At 39.5% G+C, this 25,720-nt stretch overlaps 1 protein-coding gene across 1 annotated transcript in view; it reads left to right on the top strand.

Moving 5' to 3' along the window:
* Positions 1–1,440: 1,440 nt before the first annotated feature.
* ETV6 (ETS variant transcription factor 6) overlaps positions 1,441–25,720 on the top strand; it is a 280,275-nt gene continuing 255,995 nt past the window's right edge. Inside the window, exon 1 of the mRNA XM_059935312.1 lies at positions 1,441–1,504. Within this exon, the coding sequence (XP_059791295.1) occupies positions 1,502–1,504 (3 nt within the window). The 5' untranslated portion in view covers positions 1,441–1,501. The remainder of the gene's footprint in view (positions 1,505–25,720) is intronic.

Here is a 25,720-nt window from a genome sequence, read left to right on the forward strand (position 1 = left end):
CCAGTGCCTGCTTCACTTACACCCTACACACATAACTGACCTTCCTACGTAATTGTCCCAGGCCCCAGCTAGCATTGTCCTTATCAAAGGGGCAGTGAGGGGCATGCCCCTCGGCTGGTAACTAATGAGCCAACCTGAAGTCAGTTCCTCCTATAAGTGGCAATCATTCCTTCCCCGCCAGGAGCGAAGATTGCTGCCATGTCCTGCCCGCCTTCCACCGCACACGGTAGGGTGTCGCCCCAGGACCTTGCTTCAGACGTGTAAGCTCCCCCATCCATTCAACCATTGATGTCTCTGTCGCTGATGCTGGGCTCTTTCTTCGGTCTTTTATTTATTTATTTATTTATTTATTTATTTATTTATTTATTTATTTATTTTATTCATTTATTTTTGGCTGCGTTGGGTCTTTGTTGCTGCGCATAGGCTTTCTCTAGTTGCGTCGAGCAGGGGCTACTCTTCGTTGAGGTGCCCCAGCTTCTCATTGCAGTGGCTTCTCTTGTTGTGGAGCTCAGGCTCTAGGCACGCGGGCTTCAGTAGTTGTGGCACTCGGGCTCAGTTCTTGTGGCTCGCGGGCTCTAGAGCACAGGCTCAGTAGTTGTGGTACACGGGCTTAGTTGCTCCACGACATGTGGGATCTTCCCGGACCAGGGCTCAAACCCATGTCCCCTGAATTGGCAGGCGGATTCTTAACCACTGCGCCATGAGGGAAGTCCTCTTTCTTTGGTCTTAAAGCTGGGCAAGTGCAGTTCTTGTAGGCCTGGGGGGTGCAGTCCAACAAAAAACCTGATGAATTTATAAAATTGCTAACCCTAAATCAAGCAAAACAAGAATTAATTTCCTGGGGCTGAATGAACTGATAAGGATGATTATAATTTTTCTGGCCTTTTTGTTTGAAACATCACTGGTTCTTTAATGTTTCGTTTTTCAGATTTAAGGAATCCTTTTTCTCTTTTCTTTTAAGCTATCTATAACTTACAGAAATATGTTAAAGTATACTTTTGTGAATAAAGATGAAATATTTACCTTTTTTCCCTACCTGATCCCTCTATAATTTGGAAGTTTTTATTGAATATTCTTGTTTTCATGGTAATATAATTATTTGCATATGTTCAATAAGAATCTGTTGTCCTGGGAATTCCCTGGCTGTCCAGTGGTTAGGACTTTGTGCTTCCACTGCGGGGGGCACAGATTTGTTCCCTGGTTGGGGCAAAAAAAAAAAAAAAAGAATCTGTTGTCCTTGTTAACAGGACACAGTTTGAAACATTGGTTATATTACCAAGGCTTTGACTGGAATGGCGTATTTGAGAACTAAGGTTCACTGTATAGAGCCAATGCTTATAAAACCCTCTTGGAATACCCATCTGATACCTGCCTTACAGGCTTCCTGGTCTTACAGGTAAGAAAAATTTCTTCGTGCAAGGCCCAGGAGCCTTAAAATATATTGGGAAACTTGAGAAAGGAGGAATTCACCCAAATCTACAGGTACTGCAGATGAAGACTGATGGTAAGTTCTTGGCTTGGCTTCCTACCCTCAAGAGGCTTTTAAAGATCTAATCTGAGTTCCCTTATTTAAAATTCCAGCAAAGCAGACTTAAATGAGCCTAAATGGTCAGTTACTTATTCTTGCGGCACTTATGTAAATAATCAGGCCAAGTTCAATGAGACTCGATTTTTTTGCAAATTAGTCTTACTTTGATTACCTTTGATAGAAATTGGAGTGACTATAGAGAGAGAAGTTCTGTTTCAGTGAAAAAATACAGCACATCCTTGTGGGTTGTTTTGTACATTTTGTCAGTAATTAACATTTCTAGTTTTTCTCTCACCTTTCTGACTTGGCACCACTGAGAACTAAAACCTGACTGCCCTGTCCTCATTAGGACTATCTAAAAGGGCTCTACAAACTAATGCCAGATGCTTCCTTGCTTTGCTCTGAAGAATAACCATGACTGTGACACTGATATACATGCCATCACCAAAGACATTCAAGCTGCAAATCAGGAAATTGGAAGTTAGATTGTCACAGCCATCCTCTCTCCACCATCTAAAGATGCTTTGAGTCCAACATCTAGAAACCTTTTTGACTGACTTTTCCTCTGGTCCTCAAAACTGGGTTTATAATTTGCTCCACCCATGAACCTTTGGGTTTTTGTTTTGTTTTGTTTTAACAGAAATGCCTTTTCCCAGGGTGGGGGAAGAATTTTCAAAGGGCAGAATGAAGGGTACCAAAATATGCCTCTTTGGCATATGAATTATTTTGAGCTAAAGGCGATTGAGAACCAGCAGTTGCAGGTAAAGCTCTTTACTTCCCCCTAACTGCCTGAAAATAGAGTAAAATTTCCCCTTTTGTGCAGGAAATTTACATTTAAAAAGGCAATTTCTACTTGTGTCTCTTATCAGAGAAAGAGCTACACCAGAGACAACTCTTATCACCCAAGAGACTTATCTGCATAGTGAGACAACCCTTATTTACCTATGGTTCCTCCCTCCCCTTTCCTTAACCCACCTCCTCCACCCAGAAGCCCAAACTCTTGTCTTTTGTTTAGCCCAAGATGGTATATAAGCCTCAATCTGGCTGTCTCCTTGAGTTTTCTTTTCCTTGTAAATCTCTATGTCTATGTATATAACCATATCTGTTTGTTTGGTTCTTTTTTTCTTCTCTCTTTCTAAACTGTTTATTAGTTTAATTGGAGAGCCCAGCCAGTGAACCTAGGAAGGTAGAGGGGGAAAAAAGCGTTTTCCCCTCATAGCAAAAGACCCTGGAGATGAGTGAGGCCAGGGTATCTGAAGTAGTTCACAGGAAGTGGCTGATGCATACAGATAGTAAGTAATAAACATGGGATTCAAGCTCTGGCAGCCTGGCCTCAAAATCCATCCATTTCATTGAGCTTGAAGTAATTAAACTCTTCCGTAACTTCTTTTTTGTCAGTCTCTCCAGTAAGCCTCTTGAGGAAAGGGCAGTGTCTGTCTTATCCACCATTATATCCTCAACATGGAACACAGTGCCTGACCCAAGGAGATGCTCAGTAAATATTGTAGAATGAATGAATAAAGGGTCCCTACATGAGAAATGGATTTTAAGGGGCTATTGTCCATGTCATTATTCAAAGTAAAAACACTATTGAGGTACTAAATGGACAAATGAGAAGTACTGATAAGTGAAGGTAATAGACAGGAAGGAAATGAGATGGATGATCTAGCTTGCTCAAATTTTTTTCCAGCTCTAGGAGTCTTTGAACTATGGAGAACATCATTAAGGAAACAGGAAGGAAACAAAATCAGGAATTCCTTAGGAAGTTCAAGAAAGGAAATGTAGAGAATCTGGTACATTGTACGACATAGAAGAAGTTATGTAAAGAAGGTTTTTGAAACTGTGAACCTATAAATGGGTTACAAAAATCCAGGAATCCTACACAATTTTACACAAAAACACGTTTCTCTATATTCAAGTGCAAATTTCTAGGCAATGGTTTCTCTCATATTTGGAAATGAATCTGTAACCTCCACGTGGTTAGGAAACACTAATTGATTACAGCAACTATAGATAATCTAGACACACTTCCTATTCTTCAAATGAAGAAATAAAAGCCCCCAAATGTTATGGGACCTGATGAAGTTCAAACAATCAGGTGACAAAAAGGAGTGGGACTCGGGTCTCTCAATTCCCTACCCTGTATTCTTTGCTGTGCCTCAATGCCTCCCTGAAATTAAGTCAAATACTGTGCAAAGAAAAAAGAAAAGTTTAATTTCTTGGAAAAAAGAAGAGGAAATCCATAAAGATTGATCACAAAGGTAAAAGCAATAGAACTATAAGGCTGGAGGAGTCCCGAGGTGCACCTAATATTTCCCTGATTTCAGAAGAAACACCTCTAAATATTCTGGAATGTTTGTTTTTCAAGATGGTTAAGGACTATGAAAGAAAGTACCAAAATAATCATTTGGCCATTCGCTGAAAAACAAAAAGAACTAGATTATCTTTATTCAAAACATAAGTATGAATATGTATCAAAGTCATCCAAAAAAAAATTTTTTTTAAGAATAATAAAGGCACAAACTGACAGTCTGTCAAAGTCGAGTGCACAATCTATGATGCAAAGTAAAAGAGCAACATGATGTGTTTTCTCATAAATACTAAGATAACGAAGCATTATGACATTTGATCATATCACAATGTGGTCTCAAGGATAAATCAAGTAAATGAAATCCACGCTCTCCAGTCCTTATGTTAGGCAGTTAATCAACTTTTGTTCAAAGAACATCTGACTGTTAGGAGACCTGAGTTCAGATTTCGCATTTGCCACTGATTCTTGGACTTGGACCAGTCACCTTCTATGGTTCTCAATTTTTTTGATCTTCAGAGTGGAAAAAAAAAAGTTGATCTTGGGCAGTGTTTTTCAAATTTTTTTATGGTTTTTTATTTTTAAAATTTAATCTTTTTTGATTACCACCCATAGTAAGACATATTTTATACTATATATATGAATAAACATGTATGCCTATAAGTGAAACAAAAGTTTCATAAAACAGTATTGACCCTTAGTATATTCAAGGCACTCTGATATTTTCTATTCTGTTAGATTAGGTCCTGTTTCTTTTTTTAAAATGCAGGTTATGACCCATTAAATTGATTTCATGACCTACACATGGGTCACAACCTACAGTTTAAAAAATATTATGAAAAACATTAAAGTTACCAGAAGCTTTCATATTCTACTAATAAACTCTCTACAAGAACCACAAGTCAATAGTAAAATCAATTTCCTTGAATTTCTGTTTCCCCTCCCCACCACCACATTGAAGGTGATGATGGATAGTGATAAAGAATTATAGGTAGCAAAGGGAAAGCAGGAGATCTGAGCATCCATGAAAGGAAATTCGGCCAGTAAGTAATTTAACATTGACCACAGAGAAAAAGACAGAAGACATTTACAACTAAATTGGAAAGTTTTCACTGATACTTTTTAAAGACGTCCCATGAACTGTTTAAGTTTTAAGAGCTTCTTAAGAGAATGTTTGAGAGAAGGAGGAGGCTGAAGGGTTAGGAAAAAGGAGAGAAAAGAGGAAGAAAAAGAAGGAAAGGAGAAAAAGGGGTAAATGTTCTGGTGTTGGTTGATAGTCCCAACCCCTCTGACCTTCACAGACGCTCGGCTCAGCTCTTGAGAGAAACACTCTCTGTACATGTGAAAGAGGATCTTCTGAGCCATGTCAGTGGCCCCCACTGCTAGAGCACTCCTTTTATTTATTTATTTTTATTTTTTTAACATCTTTATTGGAGTATAATTGCTTTACAGTGTTGTGTTAGTTTCTGCTTTGTAACAAAGTGAATCAGCTATACATATATCCCCATATCTCCTCCCTCTTGCGTCTCCCTCCCACTCTCCCTATCCCACCCCTCTAGGTGGTCACAAAGCACCGAGCTGATCTCCCTGTGCTATGCGGTAGAGCACTCCTTTTAAATTACAATTCTGATCATTGTATGTCTGTTTAAAATTTTTCAGGGACTCAGGTTCTCCAGGCTAACATGTACCCTTCAGCATGGCACACAAGCCATTCATAATCTGATCACATCTTCCCCCCCTTTCCCAATACCATCCACACCCCCAAGGCACACACACCATCACCAGTTACATCAAGTTCTTGGAGTTCCCCAGTGTCCCTTCTCATGCCTCTAAGTTTTTTTTCAGCTCTTTTCTCTTTCTAAAACAGTCTTCCCTCTGCTCACCTCTCCTCGTCCTTCAAGTCTCAGCTCACGTGTCCTCTCTCTGTCATTGCCCACCTGGTCTGTTCTCTAACACTGTGCTTACCCCAGTCACAGGTGCTAACACCATGTATTGCAATACGTGTTTATCTTCCCTCCTAGACCATGATGTCCTTGAGAGCAGGGGTCACGTCCATCCTATTCATGGGTGAACAGTGCCCGGCACATAGTACAAATTCCATAAATATTTGTTAACTTAATGAATATGAATATTGAAGGACTTTTGTATATTCCACCTTTTCCAGATGCTGAGAATAACTGAAAGTTCTGAAATTCAGTGATGATACTTGCCGTTCAAGGGTAATCAGATTAAGTAGATAATCCTCCAGTCCCCCCAAAAAAACTTTAGCTAAATCTTCACATAACAAGTAAAGTATGAGTGTTCTCTGGTTAAAAAAGATGATAATGTTTAAGCAGAATGGGAACACAAGCCCTTGGCGGTGAATCAAGAGAATGGTATCCTCCTAAAATGGCCCCTCCAAAAATGTTTGGAATTTAAAAAGTGGAAAGAACTCAAAACCATAGTGGAGAGTTACCAGATTTTAGAATATTTAGCATTTCAACAATATCTCCTTTATTAGTAGAAAATAGAGATAAATTTGGCTACTGGCAAAAATCATATGTGTGAAAGAAAGCAAAACACCTCTAAAACTCTTAGCTATATTCCTACTCTGATTATTAAAAGACTAGGGTTTTACTAAGATGATAAATCCTTGGTGTGAGAAATAAGTAACATGGGATCAGGATAATTCATTTTTAAATATGGTAAATAAAACGAGAGGGTCAATTAAATCTAACAAGGGAAAACAAGAGGAGCAAAGATAATGAATGTTAGCCCAAGGAGGGAATAAAATAAAATATCTGATATTAGAAAATGAACAGAGGTGAGCCCAATGAAACCCCAAAATAAGGAGAAAAAGACAGATCATGATTCTAGAGCTGCCAGGCAGACCCTTCTGGAATTGAAGCCATTTTAGATTTGGTGTTTTAACAGGAAACACAAGTGGACAGCTAGGAAGTAAAAAACACGCTTCCATTAAATTGTTGATAAAAAGCAGGTGAAGGGCTATAAAGGCCTAGGGACATGGTTTAAATCTCCTTGCCTCTATGACACACAGGATATCTCAATTAGATGATGATTTCTTTTCATTTCCTAAAGAACAAAGGAACTGAATAAAGTAAATGCATTTATTGTTCATCAGAAAAAATAAAGAAGCCTGATGCCAAAAGTACTTCTCAGTGATTCAAATTCTGATCCTTGGGGAACTCTGGAAAAAAAGTCTATGAACACATGAAAAAATATAGCCAGTAAAATTACATGAATTCTTGAGGATAATTCAAGATACTGATATGATTACATTTTCATTTTTGTTGGGATTTCATCCTAAAAATTACTGATGGTTGTCTATTAATGGTAAAACTGTGATTTTTAGAATTTTTTGACCTATTTACAGTATCAAAAGCTTCTACAATGAAAATGTACTATTATTGTTAAGAAGAAAAATCCCCTGCCTTCCAAACATGCTGAGTAGATTAACATCTAAAAATTTGGTTTATTTGATCTGTTGTGGTAGAAATATGAAAATTTTGATCCCATCAACTCAAATCATTACTAAGATGATCTCTAGGAAATTAGACTATTCAGAAGAGCATCAAATCTAGACCCTTAGAAGTAGAACTTGGAGGACACAGTTGTTGTAGTAGCAGTGGCTTTTATAACCCTCCCTTCTGGGCAGTGGTGAACTTTTATTGTTGTTACTTGACAATAAGTAATCAAGTATGGTTAGGAGATTTTTAATTGATTTAGTTATTGACTGTGTTATTACCGATTTCCTTGACTGAAAGAACAGAAACCAACTCAGCTCAGATTTCTTTTAAGTGGGTTTATTTTTAAGGACAGAGAGAATTCATGTAAACACCACTCATTCCAGCTCATGGGAGCTGAGGATGAGAACTGGTAAACTGTCGGCCTGGGAGTCATGCTCTGTAAATCCTGGAGCCCCACGGCTGCTCTTCTTTGTTTTTTTCTGAATATCTGCCCCCATTCTTATCTTTGCAGACCAGATCCCTTCACGTACTCAATATTTCTGCTTTTCTGTGATATTCGCCTGCACATGGCTTTTTGTAGGTCATAAAACTAACCCCAAGCATGATGCTACATAACAGATAGGCTCCCCTCAGCTAACACAGACTGTCAGAGAGCCAATCCCACATTGGTTCCAGAGAAGCTGCTGATTGTCTCAGCTTGGGTGAGGTGTACATACAGCCCTGTTCCAATCTGCCATGGAAGAAGAGGAACCAGGACTCGTTGCATCAACATGGCCACCTAGGCGCCACCTCTTCCACAGAGGCTTTTCTGGGGGGTCATTTCCAAAGAAAGGGACTTTGTGCTAAAATGTATCCAAAATATATTTATTATGTTTTACTAAGCAACTTTGGATGAATCATTATATTTAGTAATGAGATGAAAAATGTTACTGTGTAGATCTTCCTTGACTCTTCCAACCTGGTCACCAAGTAGCCCATTATTCCTTGCTTTGGCTGCCAAGAGCCTCAATCCCAGGCTTTTCCTCACAAGTAATAACCCAACTCCAAAAGCATCTGCACTCTTATTCCCCATCCACCGTCTCATTCCAATTTCAGCCTGCTCTTTCTTGGCTGAAACACAACTAATTCATACAAAAGTACTTATGACTAATAAAATAACTTCAGAGCAAGCCATTCATCTTCATTTAAGAAGATCATCTTCAGTGACTTCATTTACTTATCTCTAAAGTGACAGAGCTTGGATTAATTGACTCAAGTAGTTTTCTAGTACAACTTTCTAACTTCCAAAGATAAAAGTTGATCACCCCTCCAAGGCTACTTGCATTTTTAAAGAGCATTCTAAATAATAATAATAGTTGACATCCATTTAGCGCTTTTTATATGCCAGACACTCTTCTAAGAGCTTTACATATAATAATTTCTTTAATCCTTACAACAACCCAGGTAAAAGAGTGTGTTAATTAGGAGTATATTAATGGCAGTAACAAATAAAAGCGGAAAATACATACCTTAAACAAAATTGAAGCCTATTTCTCTCTCACAGCCCAAGCCGGTATGGGTGTTCCTGATCGGTGGTGGCTTTCTCCCATTTGATTCAGGAAACCAGTCTCCCCCACCCCTGCCACCCACCTTTTGACTTTGCCTTCTCCTAGATCCCACTGTCATCTGCTTTCAGCTATGGAAGGGAAAAGGGTACAGATGAGGTACCTACATCTTAAAGAGTCTGGCCCAGAGTGACATACCTCACTCCCACTCATACTTTATTGGTGAGAACTAGTCTCAAGGCAACAGCAGGATGCAAAGAAGATTAGGAAATATTGTCTCAAATAAGACAGTCAGTTCTCAAAAATATTATTTTTCATCACTCCTAATCTACACATTTTTTTTCACACTTGAACATCTCTTTGATAGGAGTGCAGTGTTCAATCAAGAACAAGTATTCAGTGTAAATTCATATTTAGTTGGAAGCGTTTTTTATATCTTAGCAGTACATAAAATTGGGTATTTGACGACCAGTGAAACCTTAGGTTAGATGAGATTCGGTGTAGAATATGGAAGAGGGAGCGGATATTTTGGTCCTTCCTTGGTCTGCCATTTCCGCCAAGTATTCATGCACACCCATCGTTTCTTACTCCAAGAACAAGTACAGTCCAATCCAGTCCCAGTAAACCACTCGAAGTCCAGCATCTTTGGGTGGCATGAAATCTTCCCATCTAAAGCTCTTCTCACATGGTAATAAACCTATAGAGAAGTTATCTGTACTTCTTATTATATGATGGTAAAACAGAAACAAGATAATCATAATAAAAACTCCTATTAAGAAAGAGAAGTTAACTGATTCACTTTGTTATAAAGCAGAAACTAACACACCATTGTAAAGCAATTATATTCCAATAAAGATGTTAAAAAAAAAAAGAAGAATCAGCAATGTATAGCAGTCACGGGTGCCTGGCAGTAATGGATTCTGCTTTGGAAGTTATCATAGACATAGTTTTAAAAATGCTTGGCCAATGCATAACATGGGTCTCCATCTTTCCAGTACTGAACATCTGTTTCTTTGCTATCTGCTGCCCACATGTTCAGCCAAATATACTTACTTTAGGTTTTTGTTATAACACCTCCTTTAAAGTGCCAATTCCTATGTTAATTAGGGTAATGTTAGGGGCAATAAATAATAGACCCCAGAATATGTGGCATAAACATAATAGAGGTTTATTTCTCATTCATTTGACCACCTACAGTAAGTGTTCCCAGTTGGTGGGTCCCTTTCCTCCATGCTGTAATTCAAGGATCCAGTCTCCTTCAATCTTGTGGTTCAGTCTTCTCCTAAGGCCTCATCTTCAAATGAATTCATCTGGTGGAAAGAGAAAGATGATAAAGTGCACCTACTTCTTAAATCATGACCTGAAAATGCCACACATCACTTCTGCTCACATTCCACCAGTTAACATGAGAAGGAAGGCCATGCCAGGTGCAGGAGGAAAGGGGAAATATAGTCCTTGTCTGGGTAGCTGCTTCCAGTGACAACTCAAATTCTCTGAAGGGCAAGCACAAATATTGACAAACAGCTAGTTTTTTTCTGATACAAGAAGATGAAGATTCAATTTTGAATAATAGAAGTTTGTTAGCAGGGGAGAGCTTTAAAATACTAATACTAAGGTGTTCCTCACAGGGTGCCTCAGATCATAACATATCACTAACCACCAACTCTGTCTTCTAAGTCTGTACCTGTGTGTTATTTTGAAATATTAGATAAATTAACTATGGGCACACACAGACTGAAAATGAAGAGATGGAAAAAGATATTCCATGAAAAAGGAAACCAAAAGAAAGCTGGAGTAGTGATACTTATATCAGACAAAATAGACTTTAAAACAAAGACTGTAATAAGAGACAAGTGCATTACATAATGATAAAGGGATTAATCCAACAAGAAGATATAACATTTGTAAATATTTATGCTCCCAGCATGGGAGCACCTAAATATATAAAGCAAATATTAACAGACCTAAAGGGAGAAATAGATAGTAACACAATAATAGTAGGGGACGTTAATACCCTACTTGACATCAATGGACAGATCATCCAGGAAGAAAATCAACCAGGAAATATTGGCCTTAAAGAACACTTTAGACCAGATGGACTTAACAGATATTTACAGAACATTCCACCCAAAAGCAACATAATACACATTCTTCTCAAGTGTACATGAAACATTTTCCAAGATAGACCATATGTTAGGCCATGTAACAAGTCTTAATAAATTTAAGAGGATCAAGACCACATCAAGCATCTTTTCCAAACAACAGTTGTATGAAACTAGAAATCAGTTACACAATAAAAACTGGAAAATTCACAAATATGTGAAGATTAAACAACATGCTGTTGAGCAACCAATGAGTCAGAGAAAAAAATCAAAAGAAAAATCAAAATATACCTTGAGACATATGAAAATTGAAATGTAACATACCAAAATGTATGGGCTGCAGCAAAGGCAGTTCTAAGAGGAAAGTATAGCGAAAAAATGCCTACCTCAAGAAACAAAAAAGTCTCAAATAAATAGCTGTACACCTCAAGGAACTAGAAAAAGAACAAATGAAACGTGAAGTTAATAAAGGAAGGAAATAACAAAGATTAGAACTGAAATAAAGAAAATAGAGACTAAAAAGACAACAGAAAAGATCAGTGAAACTAAGAGCTGGTTCTTTGTAAAGATAAAATTAACCTTTATCTAGACCCACCAAGAAGAAAAGAGAGAGAGGATTCAAATACAATCAGAAATGAAAGAGGTGATTGCAACTAATACCACAGAAATACAAAGGATGATAAGAGACTACTATCAACAGTTATATGCCAACAAATTGGACAACCTAGAAGAAATGGATAAATTCCTGGTAGCATACAACCTACCAAGACTGAATCATGATGAAATAGAAAATCTGAACAGACTGATTATTAGTAAGGAGATTGAATCAGTAACCTAAAACCTTCCAAGAAACGAAAGTCCAGGACCAGATGGCTTCACTGTAAATTCTACCAAACATTTGAAGAAGAATTAATATCATAATTCTTCCCCAAAATAAAAGAGGATGGAACTCTTCAAAACTCATTTGATGAGGCCAGCATTACCCTGATACCAAAATCAAACAAGGATGCCACCAAAAAAAAAAAAAAAAAATTACAGTCCAAAATCCCCAATGAACATAAATGCAAAAATCCTCAACAAAATATTAGCACACCAAATTCTGAATTCAACAATACATTAAAAGGATCATACACCATAATCAAGTGGGATTTATTCCAGGGATGAAAGGATGGTTCAACATCCAAAAATCAGTCAATGTGATACACCACATTAACAAAAAGAAGAATAAAAATCATACGATCATCTCAATAAATGCAGAAAAATTTGCAGAATTTGACAAAATTCAACAACCGCTTATAAAACCTCTCAGCAAAGTAGGTATAGAGGGAACATATCTCAGCATAATAAGGCCATATATAACAGACCCACAGCTAACATCATACTCAATGGTGAAAAGCTGAAAAGCTTTTCCTCTAAGATCAGGAACAAGACAAGGATGCCCACTCACCCTTTTTATTCAGCATAGTATTGGAATTCCTAGCCACAGCAATTAGGCAAGAAAAAGAAATAAAAGGCATCTAACTGGAAAGGGAGAAATAAAACTGTCATTATTTGCAGATGACATATTGTATATAGAAAACCCTAAAGACTCCGTTAAAAGACTGTTAGAAATAATAAACAAATTCAGTAAAGTTGCAGGATACAAAAATCAATACACAAAAATCTGTTGCATTTCTATACACTAATAACAAACTATCAGAAAGAGAAATTAAGAAAAAAAATCCCATTTACAATTGCATCAAAAAGAATAAAATACTTAGGAATAAAGTTACCAAGGAGGTGAAAGACCTTATATTGAAAACTACAAGACATTAATAAAAGACTTTGAAGGAGATAAAAATTAATGAAATCTGTGTTCATGGATTGGAAGAATTAATCTTAAAATGTCCATACTACCCAAAGCAATATACAGACTCAGTGCAATCCCTATCAAAATTCCAATGGTATTTTTCACAGAAATAGATTAAATAATCCTAAAATTTGTATGGAACCAGAAAAGACCCCAAATACCCAAACAATCTTGAGAAAGAAGAACAAAGCTGGAGGCATCACATGCCCTGATTTCAAACTATATTACAAAGCTATAGTAATTCAAACAGTATGGTATTGGTATAAAAACAGACACATAGATCAATGGACCAGAATAGAGAGCCCATAAATAAACCCACACATATATGGTTAATTAATTAGAAATGAAGGAACTAAGAATATACAATGGGGAAAGGACAGTCTCTTCAATAAATATTATTGGGAAAACTGGACAGTCATATGCAAAAAATGAAACTGGACTACTGTCTTAAACTATACACAAAAATTAGCTCAAAATGGATTAAAGGCTTGAATGTAAGACCTGAAACCATAAAACTCCTAGAAGAAAACATAGGTTGTAATCTCCTTAGCATAGGTGTTGGCGATAATTTTTTGAATCTGACAACAAAAGCAAAGGCAATAAAGACAAAAATGAATAAGTTGGGCTACGTCAAACTAAAAATCTTCTGCACAGCAAAGGAAACCATCAACAAAGTGAAAAGGCAACCTGCTGAGTGGGAGAAAATATTTGCAAATCATATATTTAATAAGGGATTACTATCCAAAATATATAAAGAATTCATACAACTCAATAGCTAAAAAATAAACAATTTGATTAAAAAGTGGGCAGAGGATCTGCGTAGACATTTTTCCAAAGAAGACATAGAAACAGCCAATAGGTACATGAAAAGATGCTCAACATCATTAATCTTCAGGGAAATGCAAATCAAAACCACAATGAGATATCACCTCACACCTGTTAGAATGGCTACTATCAAAAAGACAAGAAATAACAAGTGTTGGTGAGGATCTGGACAAAAGGAACCCCTTGTGCAGTGTTGGTGGGAATGTAAATTGGTGCAGCCACTATGGAAAACAGTATGGAGGTTCCTCAAAAAATTAAAAATGGAACTGCCATATGATCCTTCTGGGTATTTATTTGAAGAAAACAAAACACTAACTCGAAAAGATATATGCACCCCCATGTTCTTTGCAGCATTATTTGTAATAGCCAAGATATGGAAATAACCTAAGGGTCCACTGATAGATAAAGAAGGTGTGGTATATGTACAATGGAATATTTTTCAGCCATAAAAAATGGAATTTTGCTATTTGCGACAATATGGATGAACCTCAAGGGCATTATGCTAAGTGAAATAAGTCAGATAGAGAAAGACAAATACCATTTGATATCTCTTACATGTGGAATATAAAAACAGAAGCAGGGACTTCCGTGGCATTCCAGTGGTTAAGACTCTGTGCTTCTACCGCAAGGGGCATGAGTTCAATCCCTGGTCGGGGAACTAAGATCCCTGCATGCTGTGTGACGCAGCCAAAAAAAAATTAAATAAATAAAAACAAACAAAGAAACCACACTAAACACATAGATCCAGATCAGTGGTTGCCAGAGGCTTGGGAGAAATGAATGAACTGTTTGGTTTGTTTGTTTCTTTAGTGTAGCTTAAATAATTGAATTTAAAAATTTAAAATTTTAAAAAGCTAGACTTTGTGGGAGGAGAGAATTGATGGAAGATTTTTTTTCACCCAGAATGAGATAGATAGATAGATAGATAGATAGATAGATAGATAGATAGATAGATAGAAGATAATATAATTAAGGAGTTCATCAGAGGGTTCCTCAGATCATAAGATATCACTATCCACAACCCTGTTTTCTAAGTCTTGCCTGTGTGTTATTTTGAAATATTAGACGAAACATCTATGATGAAAATAAAATCAAGAGCAAGAATAGATGGTAAAAATTTTTTTAAGTAGCTAGCAATGGTAATAATAACCATATAGTAGTAGTCAGCTTTTTTTTTTTTAATTGGTTCTATAGGCCAGGCACTGTGTTGAGTACTTTTCAAGCATATTTTAACTCAGCAGGTGTTTAACCTCCCTAAGCTTCTACACACAACATGGTAAACACCTGCTGAGTTACATAACACCTAGACGTGCCTCATTCCAAGGCCTACTTCTTACCCATACACCAATTTTTTTCCATCTTATAATTCACAAAGCCTTAAGATTTCTTGAAGAAATACCTGAGAAATACTGAATTAGAAGTTACTGATGATAGTTGGTAACAATACAATCATAAACATAAATATAAATGAATTACCTGAATCTACATGCCAGTCCTTGGTTAAAAGGTTATCAAATGATTCAAAACATACTTTTTAAACCATATTACATATGGTTTATATAATCAAAAATTTAAAAATTAAAGATACTTAGAACTTGCAGTTTGAGAAATATTTCCCTATTGTATAATGCGTGGATTCCTAACTTAAGCTGTAATACTTTCTGCTGCTGTTTCACAGAAACTCTTAACTTGCTAAGAAGGGTTTTCCTCCTTGTTAATGTCATTGGCCCTTGAGCCTTATTTTCTTTCTAATCTTGTGGGTCATTTAAAGCATCATAGTTAGTTCCACTGAAACACCAAAAAGTGAAGATTCTCAAGGGCCAGCTACAGGGAAGGTATAATGGGTCCTACTCTTGAATGACCAAGGGTGACTAGAGAAGTAACGCCAGCCAGCCAGGATTTCACTAGAAAAAACGTGCCAGTTTTTGGATGTAAGACGGAGAGGAACTCTGACAGACGAGTCCCAGTCCAGGGAAGGCTGGCCTGCAGGGACTCACCAAAGGCTCTCCTTGCAGGAAATCTCTAAAGAAGATGTGAAATAGGATAAGGCAGGATCTCGTGAATATTCCTCAGCTTTGCCATCTTGAGGCAATGTCTCCATTTTTTACTGTTAGCTTCCATTCATTTCCTGGGCTTCTGAACCTCAAGTCTTTGATTGTTCAGCTTCCTCCTAGTCAGACTGATCTGTAATAGTACGTTACATAGGATATACGGAAGGACTAAAATCTTGCCTCCAGACAAAGGGACAGAGGCACAAGCTCTGCTTCACAGAGGCCGCCTACCCCAGGACCACCCTGCGCACCATAGTCAGGCATTGTAAGAGAGCATGCGCGCTCAGCTGATTCTGATGCTAAGCATCTGGGAGCAAAACATGTGGTTACCTTAAGCTAGAGGCAGGGGAAGAAGTTGTATCTTCCTCTTACAGCGAACTCCAGAGTGTTCACTTTGGAGACTAATAGTCTTATAACCAAACACAAACGGCAAGGAAACAGTTTAGGGATCTCCCAGGGAGATCTAGTTTGTTTTAAAATGTATTACTGAAGAGTCATGAAATTTTAGACTTGCAAGGAACTTAAAGATCCCATCTCATCTGAAGGTCACAAACAGACAGCCTAGGGCCAAATCTGGCCCACAAATCGAATGTGTTTTATTTGGCTCATAGTTAGAATTAGTTGTCAACATTTAAAATAAGGAGAGTTCACATTATTTCTTTAAAAATCTAGATTTGAAAAATCGGAATATCTGGCAACCCTGACTAGCCAGCATTTCTCCACGGCTGTGACTAGAGCTCGCGGCCATTATGCCCTTGGGACACTGTACATACTCCCCAGCTTCCGGCAGCCTTGCTTCAATTCATCTACACATCCTGCCTGGACTCAGCTGGCAGTTTTGCATTTGCAGCCCTTGTTAGACCAACCTGTTCATTTTTTACAGCTGAGGAAGTGAGGCCAGAGAAGCCAAGTGACTCGTCCATCCACACCACACATATGTTGGTGATTTTTTTTCTAATATAACACATATGTTGGTGATGTTTCCGTGCACTCCTTTCTCCATCCCCATGGTTTTTCCCAAAGAGATTTGGCAAGAAAGCACGCAGTCTGAGGAAGGGACAAAGATGATGTCAGCCAGAGGATAAGTTAGGAGCTCACTAACTGGAACTCAAGAGACATCGAAAGGAAATGATGGGAGGAAGTGAAGGAACAGGCATTCTATGTGGAATAAGAACAAACGAGAGAAGTATACCTGAAGAGGTAAGGTAATGTGGAGAGAAAGACCAAAGAAGGCAACGAATTGATCTGCGCCTTTAGAGATGTTCACGTTCCCGGAAAGCAGCAGCTGACAGAACGGAGGAGGCTGCCAAAAGCAGACTCCAAAATCCAAATGATCAGAAAAAATCATTAGAATTTATAAGAGGTTTCTTCTTCGGATTTATTTATTTGAAAAAAAAAATGTGTGACGAAAAACAGAGGTGGCTTCTCAGGGTTTCCTGAGAAATTATTAACAGAAGGAGATCAAAACAATTATCTGAAAGAATAAAGCATTGCAAGAAAAAAAAAAGAAGTCGATGTTTAAGGGTTCAGCAAAAGTTTTTCTTGAAAGAAAAATGAACCAAGATTTAAAAAGAAACAATAGCATACGTGTGTAATTAGCACGCGAATTCGGAGCTGGTCCTGGCTCTGCCACTAATGGGCTGGGTCACTTTGGGCCAAACGCTGCAGTTGTCTAAGGCTCAACTTCCCCTGCTGTGAAGTGGGGGCCTTGGGCTGATTCTCAAAGTGCTCTGCCTAGATCAGCAGCAGCAGAAGCAGCAGCGTGGGAGAACTTGTTAGAAATACAAATTCTCAGGGCTCATCCCAGACTTACTGAAGCTCTGCCGTCTGTGTTGTAACAAGCCCTCTGGCTGAGAAACCTGTAAAGTTTGAGAACCACTGAGAAAGCCACCAGCCAGATGATCTCTACGTCCCTTATAGCTATAAATGCTCTAATTCTAAGAAAAGAGGAAAAAGAGCTGGATTACCCTAGTAGCTGGCATGAAAGGTCTTTTAAAAGATATTCAATAGGACAGGACATGATTATTTGTTTCGAATGATGCAAGTATTAGGTTGACCATTCAGTTTTATGAGATGTGAGAACATCGTGCACAGGCAAGGAGCTTTCCAACAATGAAATGAAGTGAGTTGAAGCAAAGTTAGAGACCACAGGTGGCAAGACGAGGACAGACACATGTACATCAGCAGTATTCTCCCTACGAGGGTACATACATATGCACACACAGGCTTGGTGTTCAGACAAGGGAAGAAGGGTTCCTCCCGTTCAGTGTTGAAGTTCTACATTAAAAAAAAAAAAATTTAATGAACTACCGCATAATGAGCTTCTTTATATTAATGGTGCTTGTGTTTACAAAAATAAAATCTTTAAGGCTCATTGGAAGTTTTAGAGGTGTCATAGGGCTTAAAGGTTTTGAGTTATAATACCAAAAAGCAAAGCAAAACAAAAGAAAACACACAAACAAAGAAGCAAAAGGAACAAGAAAAAGCAACCCCATAATCAGCTTCTCTCTGTCCAGCATAGTTGAAGATGAACAAGACTGCAGAACCAGGAGAGTGCAACTTGCTTTCCGCAGCCTCCTCTTTCGGTCTCTTCCCCCTTTGCCTGCAGGGACCTGCTCTTTAATTGCTTTTCCTTATCAGTCATTTATGTTGGTTCATTCACTGACTCTTTTTTTCTTTTCCCCCAACTTTAAAAATATTTATTTATTTATTTTTGGCTGTGTTGGGTCTTCGTTTCTGTGCGAGGGCTTTTCTCTAGTTGCGGCGAGCGGGGGCCACTCTTCATCGCGGTGCGCGGGCCTCTCACTATCGCGGCCTCTCTTGTTGCGGAGCACAGGCTCCAGACGCGCAGGCTCAGTAGTTGTGGCTCACGGGCCCAGTTGCTCCGCGGCATGTGGGATCTTCCCAGACCAGGGCTCGAACCCGTGTCCCCTGCATTGGCAGGCAGATTCTCAACCACTGCGCCACCAGGGAAGCCCCATTCACTGCCTCTTAACACTGAAGTATGAATAAACTTCATGATGTGCTATGTCAACCAGGCATTTTCATTGTGTTTTTCATAATGAATTCTAGAATAAAAGGTTCGGTCATCTGTGAAAGAAGCTACAGGTGTCTCCTAATAGGTAGGGAAATTTTTGAATGGAGCAGAAAAGCCTCCAAGGTCAGTAAGGAGATCTCTGAAAGTCGATCTGATTTAGTGATCATCTTAGTGTAATTGGGAGTAGTGTTAGCAGGGAAGGTGGAGTAGCAGGGGAGGTGGAGTAGCAGGGGAGGTTGAGTGGGGGAGCAGCCCAGGATCCTGTGGTAAAATGAATAGAGACTATACTGGCCTCTTTGCTAAAGAATGTTCTCCCACAGGAAGGAAATTCTGCAGGTTGGCTAGGCAAGACCGTCTGTATCAGTAATTACAAAATCTGTATGGAGTCTCTTCCAGGACTGAAGACTTCTTTCCCCACAGGTGAGACCTTTTCCATCCTACCTGCTTCTCTGCCCCATCTTTTTGTGCATGAGTAGAGATTAGCTCCTCTCCCATCCCCCTAATCATAATCCATTTTCTGTCCCAGGAGCCAGGGCCACTGTGTTGATTGTGTAGGCTGTACCCTACACAGAAGGGCTCACTTATGTGGCACCATGCAGAGGGAGTGGATGGAGGCTGAAATCTATTCCATGCTTCCCTCACCAAACGCTGTGTTAGAGGAGGCGGTGCCTTTTTGTAACTCACACAAAGGTACCCTATGAGCTAGCCACAACCATGCCAGTAACCCCTGCATCACCATCACCACCATCCATCTCTAGAACTCTTTTCATCTTATAAAATTGAAACTCTATACCTGTTAAACAGTAAGTCCCCATTGCCCCTCCCCCAGCCTCTAGCAACCACCATTCTACTTTCTGTCTCTCTGATTTTTACTGCTCTAAGTACCTCACATAAGCGGAACCCTTTTGTGATGGGCTTATTTCTCTGAGCGTAATGTCATCAAGGTTCACCCATGTTGTAGACTGTGTCATAATTTCTTCCTCCTTTAAGGCTGAATAATATTCCACTGTATGTATAGACCACTTTTTTGTTTGTTTGTTTGTTTGTTTTTGCCCATGCTGCACGGCATGTAGGATCTTAGTTCCCCCACCAGCAGTGGAACCCATGCCCTCTGCAGTGGAAGCAAGGAGTCTTACCCACTGGACCACCAGGGAAGTCCCTAAACCACATTTTTTTGGGGGGATGGGCTGTGTTGGGTCTCTGGCGCGCGGGCTTTCTCTAGTTGCAGTGAGCGGGGGCTACTCTTCATTGCGGTGTGTGGGTTTCTCATTACGGTAGCTTCTCCTGTCGTGGAGTCTAGGTGCATAGGCTTCAGTAGTTCCTGCACACAGGCTCAGTAGTTGTGGCTCACAGGCTCTAGAGCACAGGCTCAGTAGCTGTGGCACATGGGCTTAGTTGCTCCACGGCATGTGGGATCTTCCCATACCAGGGATTGAACCCGTGTCCCCTGCATTGGCAGGCGGATTCTTAACCACTGCGCCACCAGGGAAGCCCCCCTTCCATGAAACTTTAAGTATACTGTACTATATCTGTTTTTGCTGACAGAATTTTAAATCTTTTAAAAAAAATTTAAATTTGCTAAGTGTTTTTTGCTTCTCTCTAGTTGTGGCATGCAAGCTCCACAGCGTGCGAGCTCAGTAGTCACCGCACACAGGCTCTCTAGTTGTGGCGCGTGGGCTCTAGAGCGTGCAGGCTTAGTTGCCCTGTGGCATGTGGGATCTTAGTTCCCTGAGCAGGGATCGAACCCGCGTCCCCTGCATTGGAAGGCGGATTCTTAACCACTGGACCACCAGGGAAGTCCCATAAATTTGCTAAGTGTTTCTGACAACACAGCAATAATGTATCACAGGAGAAAATAGTCATCCTTGGGACTTCCCTGGCGGTCCAGTGGTTAAGACTCTGCGTTCCCATTGCAGGGGGCGTGGGTTCGACCCCTGGTCGGGGAACTAAGATCCCACATGCCGCGTGGCACGGCCAAAAAGCAAACAAACAAAAATACGAAATGCATTGTTGCCAAAGAGCCTTGGAAAACAGTAATTGTACCTAAAATGGCCAGAATTTATCCTTAGAACTATTTAGAATGCCACTAACAAAACGATAAGTTAATTACTTTGTAACCTATTTAAAGAAATATGAATCAAGAATCTCTTATTTGTAATTCCAGAAAACCATGAAAAACAAATTTTTTAATAACTAATTTGGTGGAAGAATCTGATGTGAACTACTGGAGGCTACTTGATTATCTGGATTTATTTTATTTATTCTGAATATTCACATGTTTGGCAGCTGAATTCTTTAAATGTTTGATTCAGAGGTATACTACATTACCTTTCTAAATCCAAAAGATCTGAATTCAGAAACACATCTGGCCAAAGAATTTTGGCTTAGGGCCTATGAGCCTGTCATATGTGACAGGAGACTGGTGGTGAGCGTCTGTGTATTTGCAAGAAGGATGTGATTCCACTTGCAGGAGTGTGGTGTCCCAGACATTCTGAAGGACCCATCAATACAAATAAAAACAATTATATCCTGAATAAAACCTACTTTTACTGCCATGCTGGGCTACCAAGCAGTAATGGAAATCTCCAGCACTGCCCCCCCCCCATATACACACACAAATACAAAGTAAATAGAAAGAGACCAAATACATTCCAAACCAAGGGGAAAAAAATTGAAAAAGGAAAAAATAAATAAACACAATCGTTGCAAAGATTTTACAATGACATATTAGCCACAATAGGCTACTTTATGCTATGATGATAAATCAACTTCACCATCTCACTGACAAAACTCAAATGAAACTGACTTCTCTCTCCTACTTCCCAGCAACGCAGGTTGGTAGGAGACCCTGCTCTGCAGCTACTGAAGGGCTTGATGGGTGAAGGCTTTGCCATCTGGCATGTTGTAAGTTGTTGCAACAGCATAAAAGAACACATGGAAAACTCTGACCGTTTCCAGCTTTGACAAAGGGTGATACGTCACTTTCATTCCTATTGCTCAGGATTACTCACGTTGCCTCCCCTAAACTTATAGGGCATGTAGGGCAGTGTTCATATAGGGCAGTGCAAGGAATGTTTGCCAATCATGACCATAAAAGGAGAAAAAAGAAACAGAGAAATAAATGGAACAAATAGGAATGTAAAATAACATGGTATAAACAAGTCCAGAGAAATCTATAAATTACAATACACAAATGAAGTATACTCACAAGTAAAAAAGCAGGTAATGTCAGAAGGGATTTTTTAAATCTACTTATATGATGTTCAGAAGAGAGCCATCAAAAATGTTAGAACAAATAAAGCTTAAAAATAAAAAGGCAGGGGCTTCCCTGGTGGCGCAGTGGTTGAGAGTCTGCCTGCTAATGCAGGGGACACGGGTTCGAGCCCTGGTCTGGGAAGATCCCACGTGCCACGGAGCAGCTGGGCCCGTGAGCCACAACTACTGAGCCTGCGCGTCTGGAGCCTGTGCCCCGCAACGGGAGGGGCCGCGATAGTGAAAGGCCCGCGCACCGCGATGAAGAGCGGTCCCCGCACCGCGATGAAGAGTGGCCCCCACTTGCCGTAACTGGAGAAAGCCCTCGCACGAACCGAAGACCCAACACAGCCAAAAATAAATAAATAAAGTAGCTATAAAATTAAATAAATAAATAAATAAATAAAGGCTTGATGTTTCATTACCACTTTAAAAAAATAAAAATAAAAAAATAAAAAATAAAAAAATAAAAATAAAAAGGCAAAAAAGGATAAAGAGGCAAATATCAAAAGAAAGCTGATATGGCTATATTTGTATTAGAAATAATAGACGTTAAGATTAAAAAAATAAGTATAAAGGAGGACACTCATAATAGTTTTTTAAAAGCCCAGCTCACCAGGAAGAGATAAAAATTCTAAACTTATGTGCACCTAATAAAATAGCATCAAATTACATACAGTAAAAATTGATAAGGTGAAGAGAGAATATGGCTCACAAAGCTTAAAGTATTTACTATCTGGCTTTTTATAGAAAAAGTTTGTGCCACTGTACATGGACATAAAGCATCTCAACAAATTTCAAAATAGCAGTATCAAGCGACAACCATCTTTGAACTGAAATGCAATTAAGTTATCAATGAAAGTAAATTAAGACAAGTTTAAAAATTCCATGCTTTTGAAAATTTGAAAGGAAACCACACTTTTAAATAATGCATGTGTGAAAGGAGAAATAATAATGGAAATTTTAGAATAGTATGTAATAAATGATAATGAAACTGTTATATATTAGAACTTGATAGATGATCAAGGATGAACATTTAGGACCTCACTAAAGGCACTAATTGCAGTGCATTAAAACAGGCCAAATAAGTTTATATCTATGAGTTTAGACACTTGGGGAAAAAGCTAGTAGGTCACCTTAGGAAGATGATAGAGAACCATTCATTATTTTGAGAACAGGTAAATAAAGAGAAAAAAAATTAAATTAAGCATTTACCACGTCTTTCCTACGTGAAGCATTTATCACGTCTTTCCTACGTGACTATCCCGGTAGGCAGTCAATAATCAATCAGCTGGAAACACTGGCACAGGTGGACAAGTTGAAGCTTGCAGGGAAACCCAAGAGGCCAATCATATCCAGATGCCCAAATGAGCCTCTAAAAGGGAACTAGTGGAGAAATCTGTGGGAAGCTGTTGCCTCTGTGGGCAAATCATGGAATTTAAGAGCAAGGACAAGCTGGAATCCAGTGGTGACCTCTGTATCCAGCCATTGCCATATCTGACTGCAACAAACTTTTGAAAGCAGTGGCCACTTCTTCAGTTCTGCCTTCCAGATTTCACGCAGGCTTTCCTATAGCCGACTGTAACTCAGAACCATAAGGAAAAGGGAATTCTGGAAAAGAGCAGCACAATTTAGAGTAGTCCGCTGTTTCCCAATTTGGCAGCTATACATCTTCTTTTAACCACTTCTAAATACAGATAATAGCAAAATCATGTTTCCACTTAAGATGTAACTACCCCTCATACAACTGAAAAGGCACTGATCGTCTACCCAAAACAATCCACACGTGAGATCTGTTTTTCAGTGACGTCTATTTGTCCTACAGCTGGATCTCACTCATCTTTTAATATCCTGTAACTTAAATACTAATGTATACAGTTAATGTTTTATGTTAGATGGGAGAGGAATGGGAGAGGAAAAAAAGAAAAAATGGTGTGTGTGTGTGTGTGTGTGTGTGTGTGTGTGTGTGTGTGTTGCAGACAGAGGCAGCAGCTCCCCACCTCACCACACACACACATTCATACCAAGAAGAAAATACACTCAAAACTACTACCACCCTCGTTTCTGCAATTGGTCATCTGATCATGGTTGGTGTTTATTAACCTCCTTTTCCCATTATCCAGTTAGTATTCTCTGCTCTCAGGAAGCACCTCAGCTTTCCTGGTGGGTTACCCAAACCTTCACTCCCAAAGGATCTGTAGCATTTGCAGTCCTGCTATATTGGGGTGTTGTAGTTTTCTGTCACCTTTTTTTCATAGTACATAGGAATATGAAGAGGTGTCCCCAGAGGATCTGTTGAATTCCAGAGTTACTCCACCCTGCTCCCATTGTGTAGTAGCGACCCAATTTCCCCTTGAGCATTGGGATCAGTCACACTAGCTAATATATTAAGCTGCCTTTTTTTTTTTTTTTTGGCTGGTTGGTTCAGTGGAACGAGAAGCTCAAAATGTCCAGGTTACAGTTTCAGCTTCCACTTTGGTAGAAACACTGCTGTGTCCCCAGTGAAAACACTCTTCCTTTGGGAATTAAGATCTCTAAACCAACAGAGCACACAGTTCAGAGGACAGGAAGTATCGTTTTTACCAGTGGACCATTGGAGTTCAGAATCAGAGGCGCCAATCCCATTTCCACCCCCTGATTCTTGAAAATGAGAGAAGAAGCACCATATGGTGGTTGCTTGCTCAGTGCATTTATTGCATCCTGGAAGAAGTTACTCCAGCCTTGCAAAGTGTTGCCACCCATCTGGTACCACAGTTGAGTCTTCAAAGGGCTATCCCACTACCCTATCAAGCCAGCTGCTTCAAAATGATGGGGAACATAATAAGCTCAGTGAATTCCATAAGCACGAGCCCATTGCTGTCTTTTACTTGGTATAAAATCAGTTTCCTGTTCACAAGTGACGCTGTGTGGAATACTCTGAGGATGAATAGGGCATTTTGTAAGTCCACAAATGGTGGTCTTTCCAGAAGCATTGCAGGCAAAAAAGGCAAATCCATAACCAGTTCTGACTGCTGGAGGGATTTTTCGTAACCACCGTCTTTTAGAGCCACTCCCAAGTGGGGCGGTATTGCCACAGCTGTCCACTTTCAGATGGTGCCAGCGTGGTGCCTGAGAAACCATCTGCAATCAGGCCTGAACTTTTTCGTCCTTAGCATAACTTTTTCGACATAGAGAACTTCCCATGAGGCCGTAGGTGTGGGTTGAGAGAGAGGAGACGATTTAACAGGAGTAAGAGCCGTAGGAATCTGAGCCAGTGGCTCAGGCAACTTCTTCGTGCCTTCAGGACCTGCTTGTGCCCAAACTCGTGTATATTACTTCCACTCAAGTCAGAGCGCTGCCGTGTGTGTGCCCAGCATAGTGGCTTCCCGGGTAAAACAACACCGCATTCAAAATGGGCAGATCGGGTTCCATGACAACAGGGCAGTCCAAAGTCAAGCATTCAGTCTCTTCTAGGGTTCAGTAGCAAACCAGAAGCTGTTTCTTAAAAGGAGAATGTTTATCTTTAGAAGATGGCATAGCTTTGCTCCAGAATCCTAAAGGTCTGCAGTGTAATTCACGTAATCCTGCCAAGGGCCCCTACAACATCCCTATCTGTCATGGGCATTTCAAATCTCAGTGGGTCTTCTGGATCAAAGGGCTCAATGGGTAGAGGAGCGGTCACACAGCTTGGGCCTGTTGCAGAGTCTTCTCCTACGTGAGGTCCCACTGAAAACTGGAGGTGCTCTAGAAGTTGTGCTGCTTTCTCTGGAGTGGGAAG

The sequence above is a fragment of the Balaenoptera ricei genome, chromosome 10, assembly GCF_028023285.1.
Source record: "Balaenoptera ricei isolate mBalRic1 chromosome 10, mBalRic1.hap2, whole genome shotgun sequence".
Taxonomy (NCBI): Eukaryota; Metazoa; Chordata; class Mammalia; order Artiodactyla; family Balaenopteridae; genus Balaenoptera; species Balaenoptera ricei.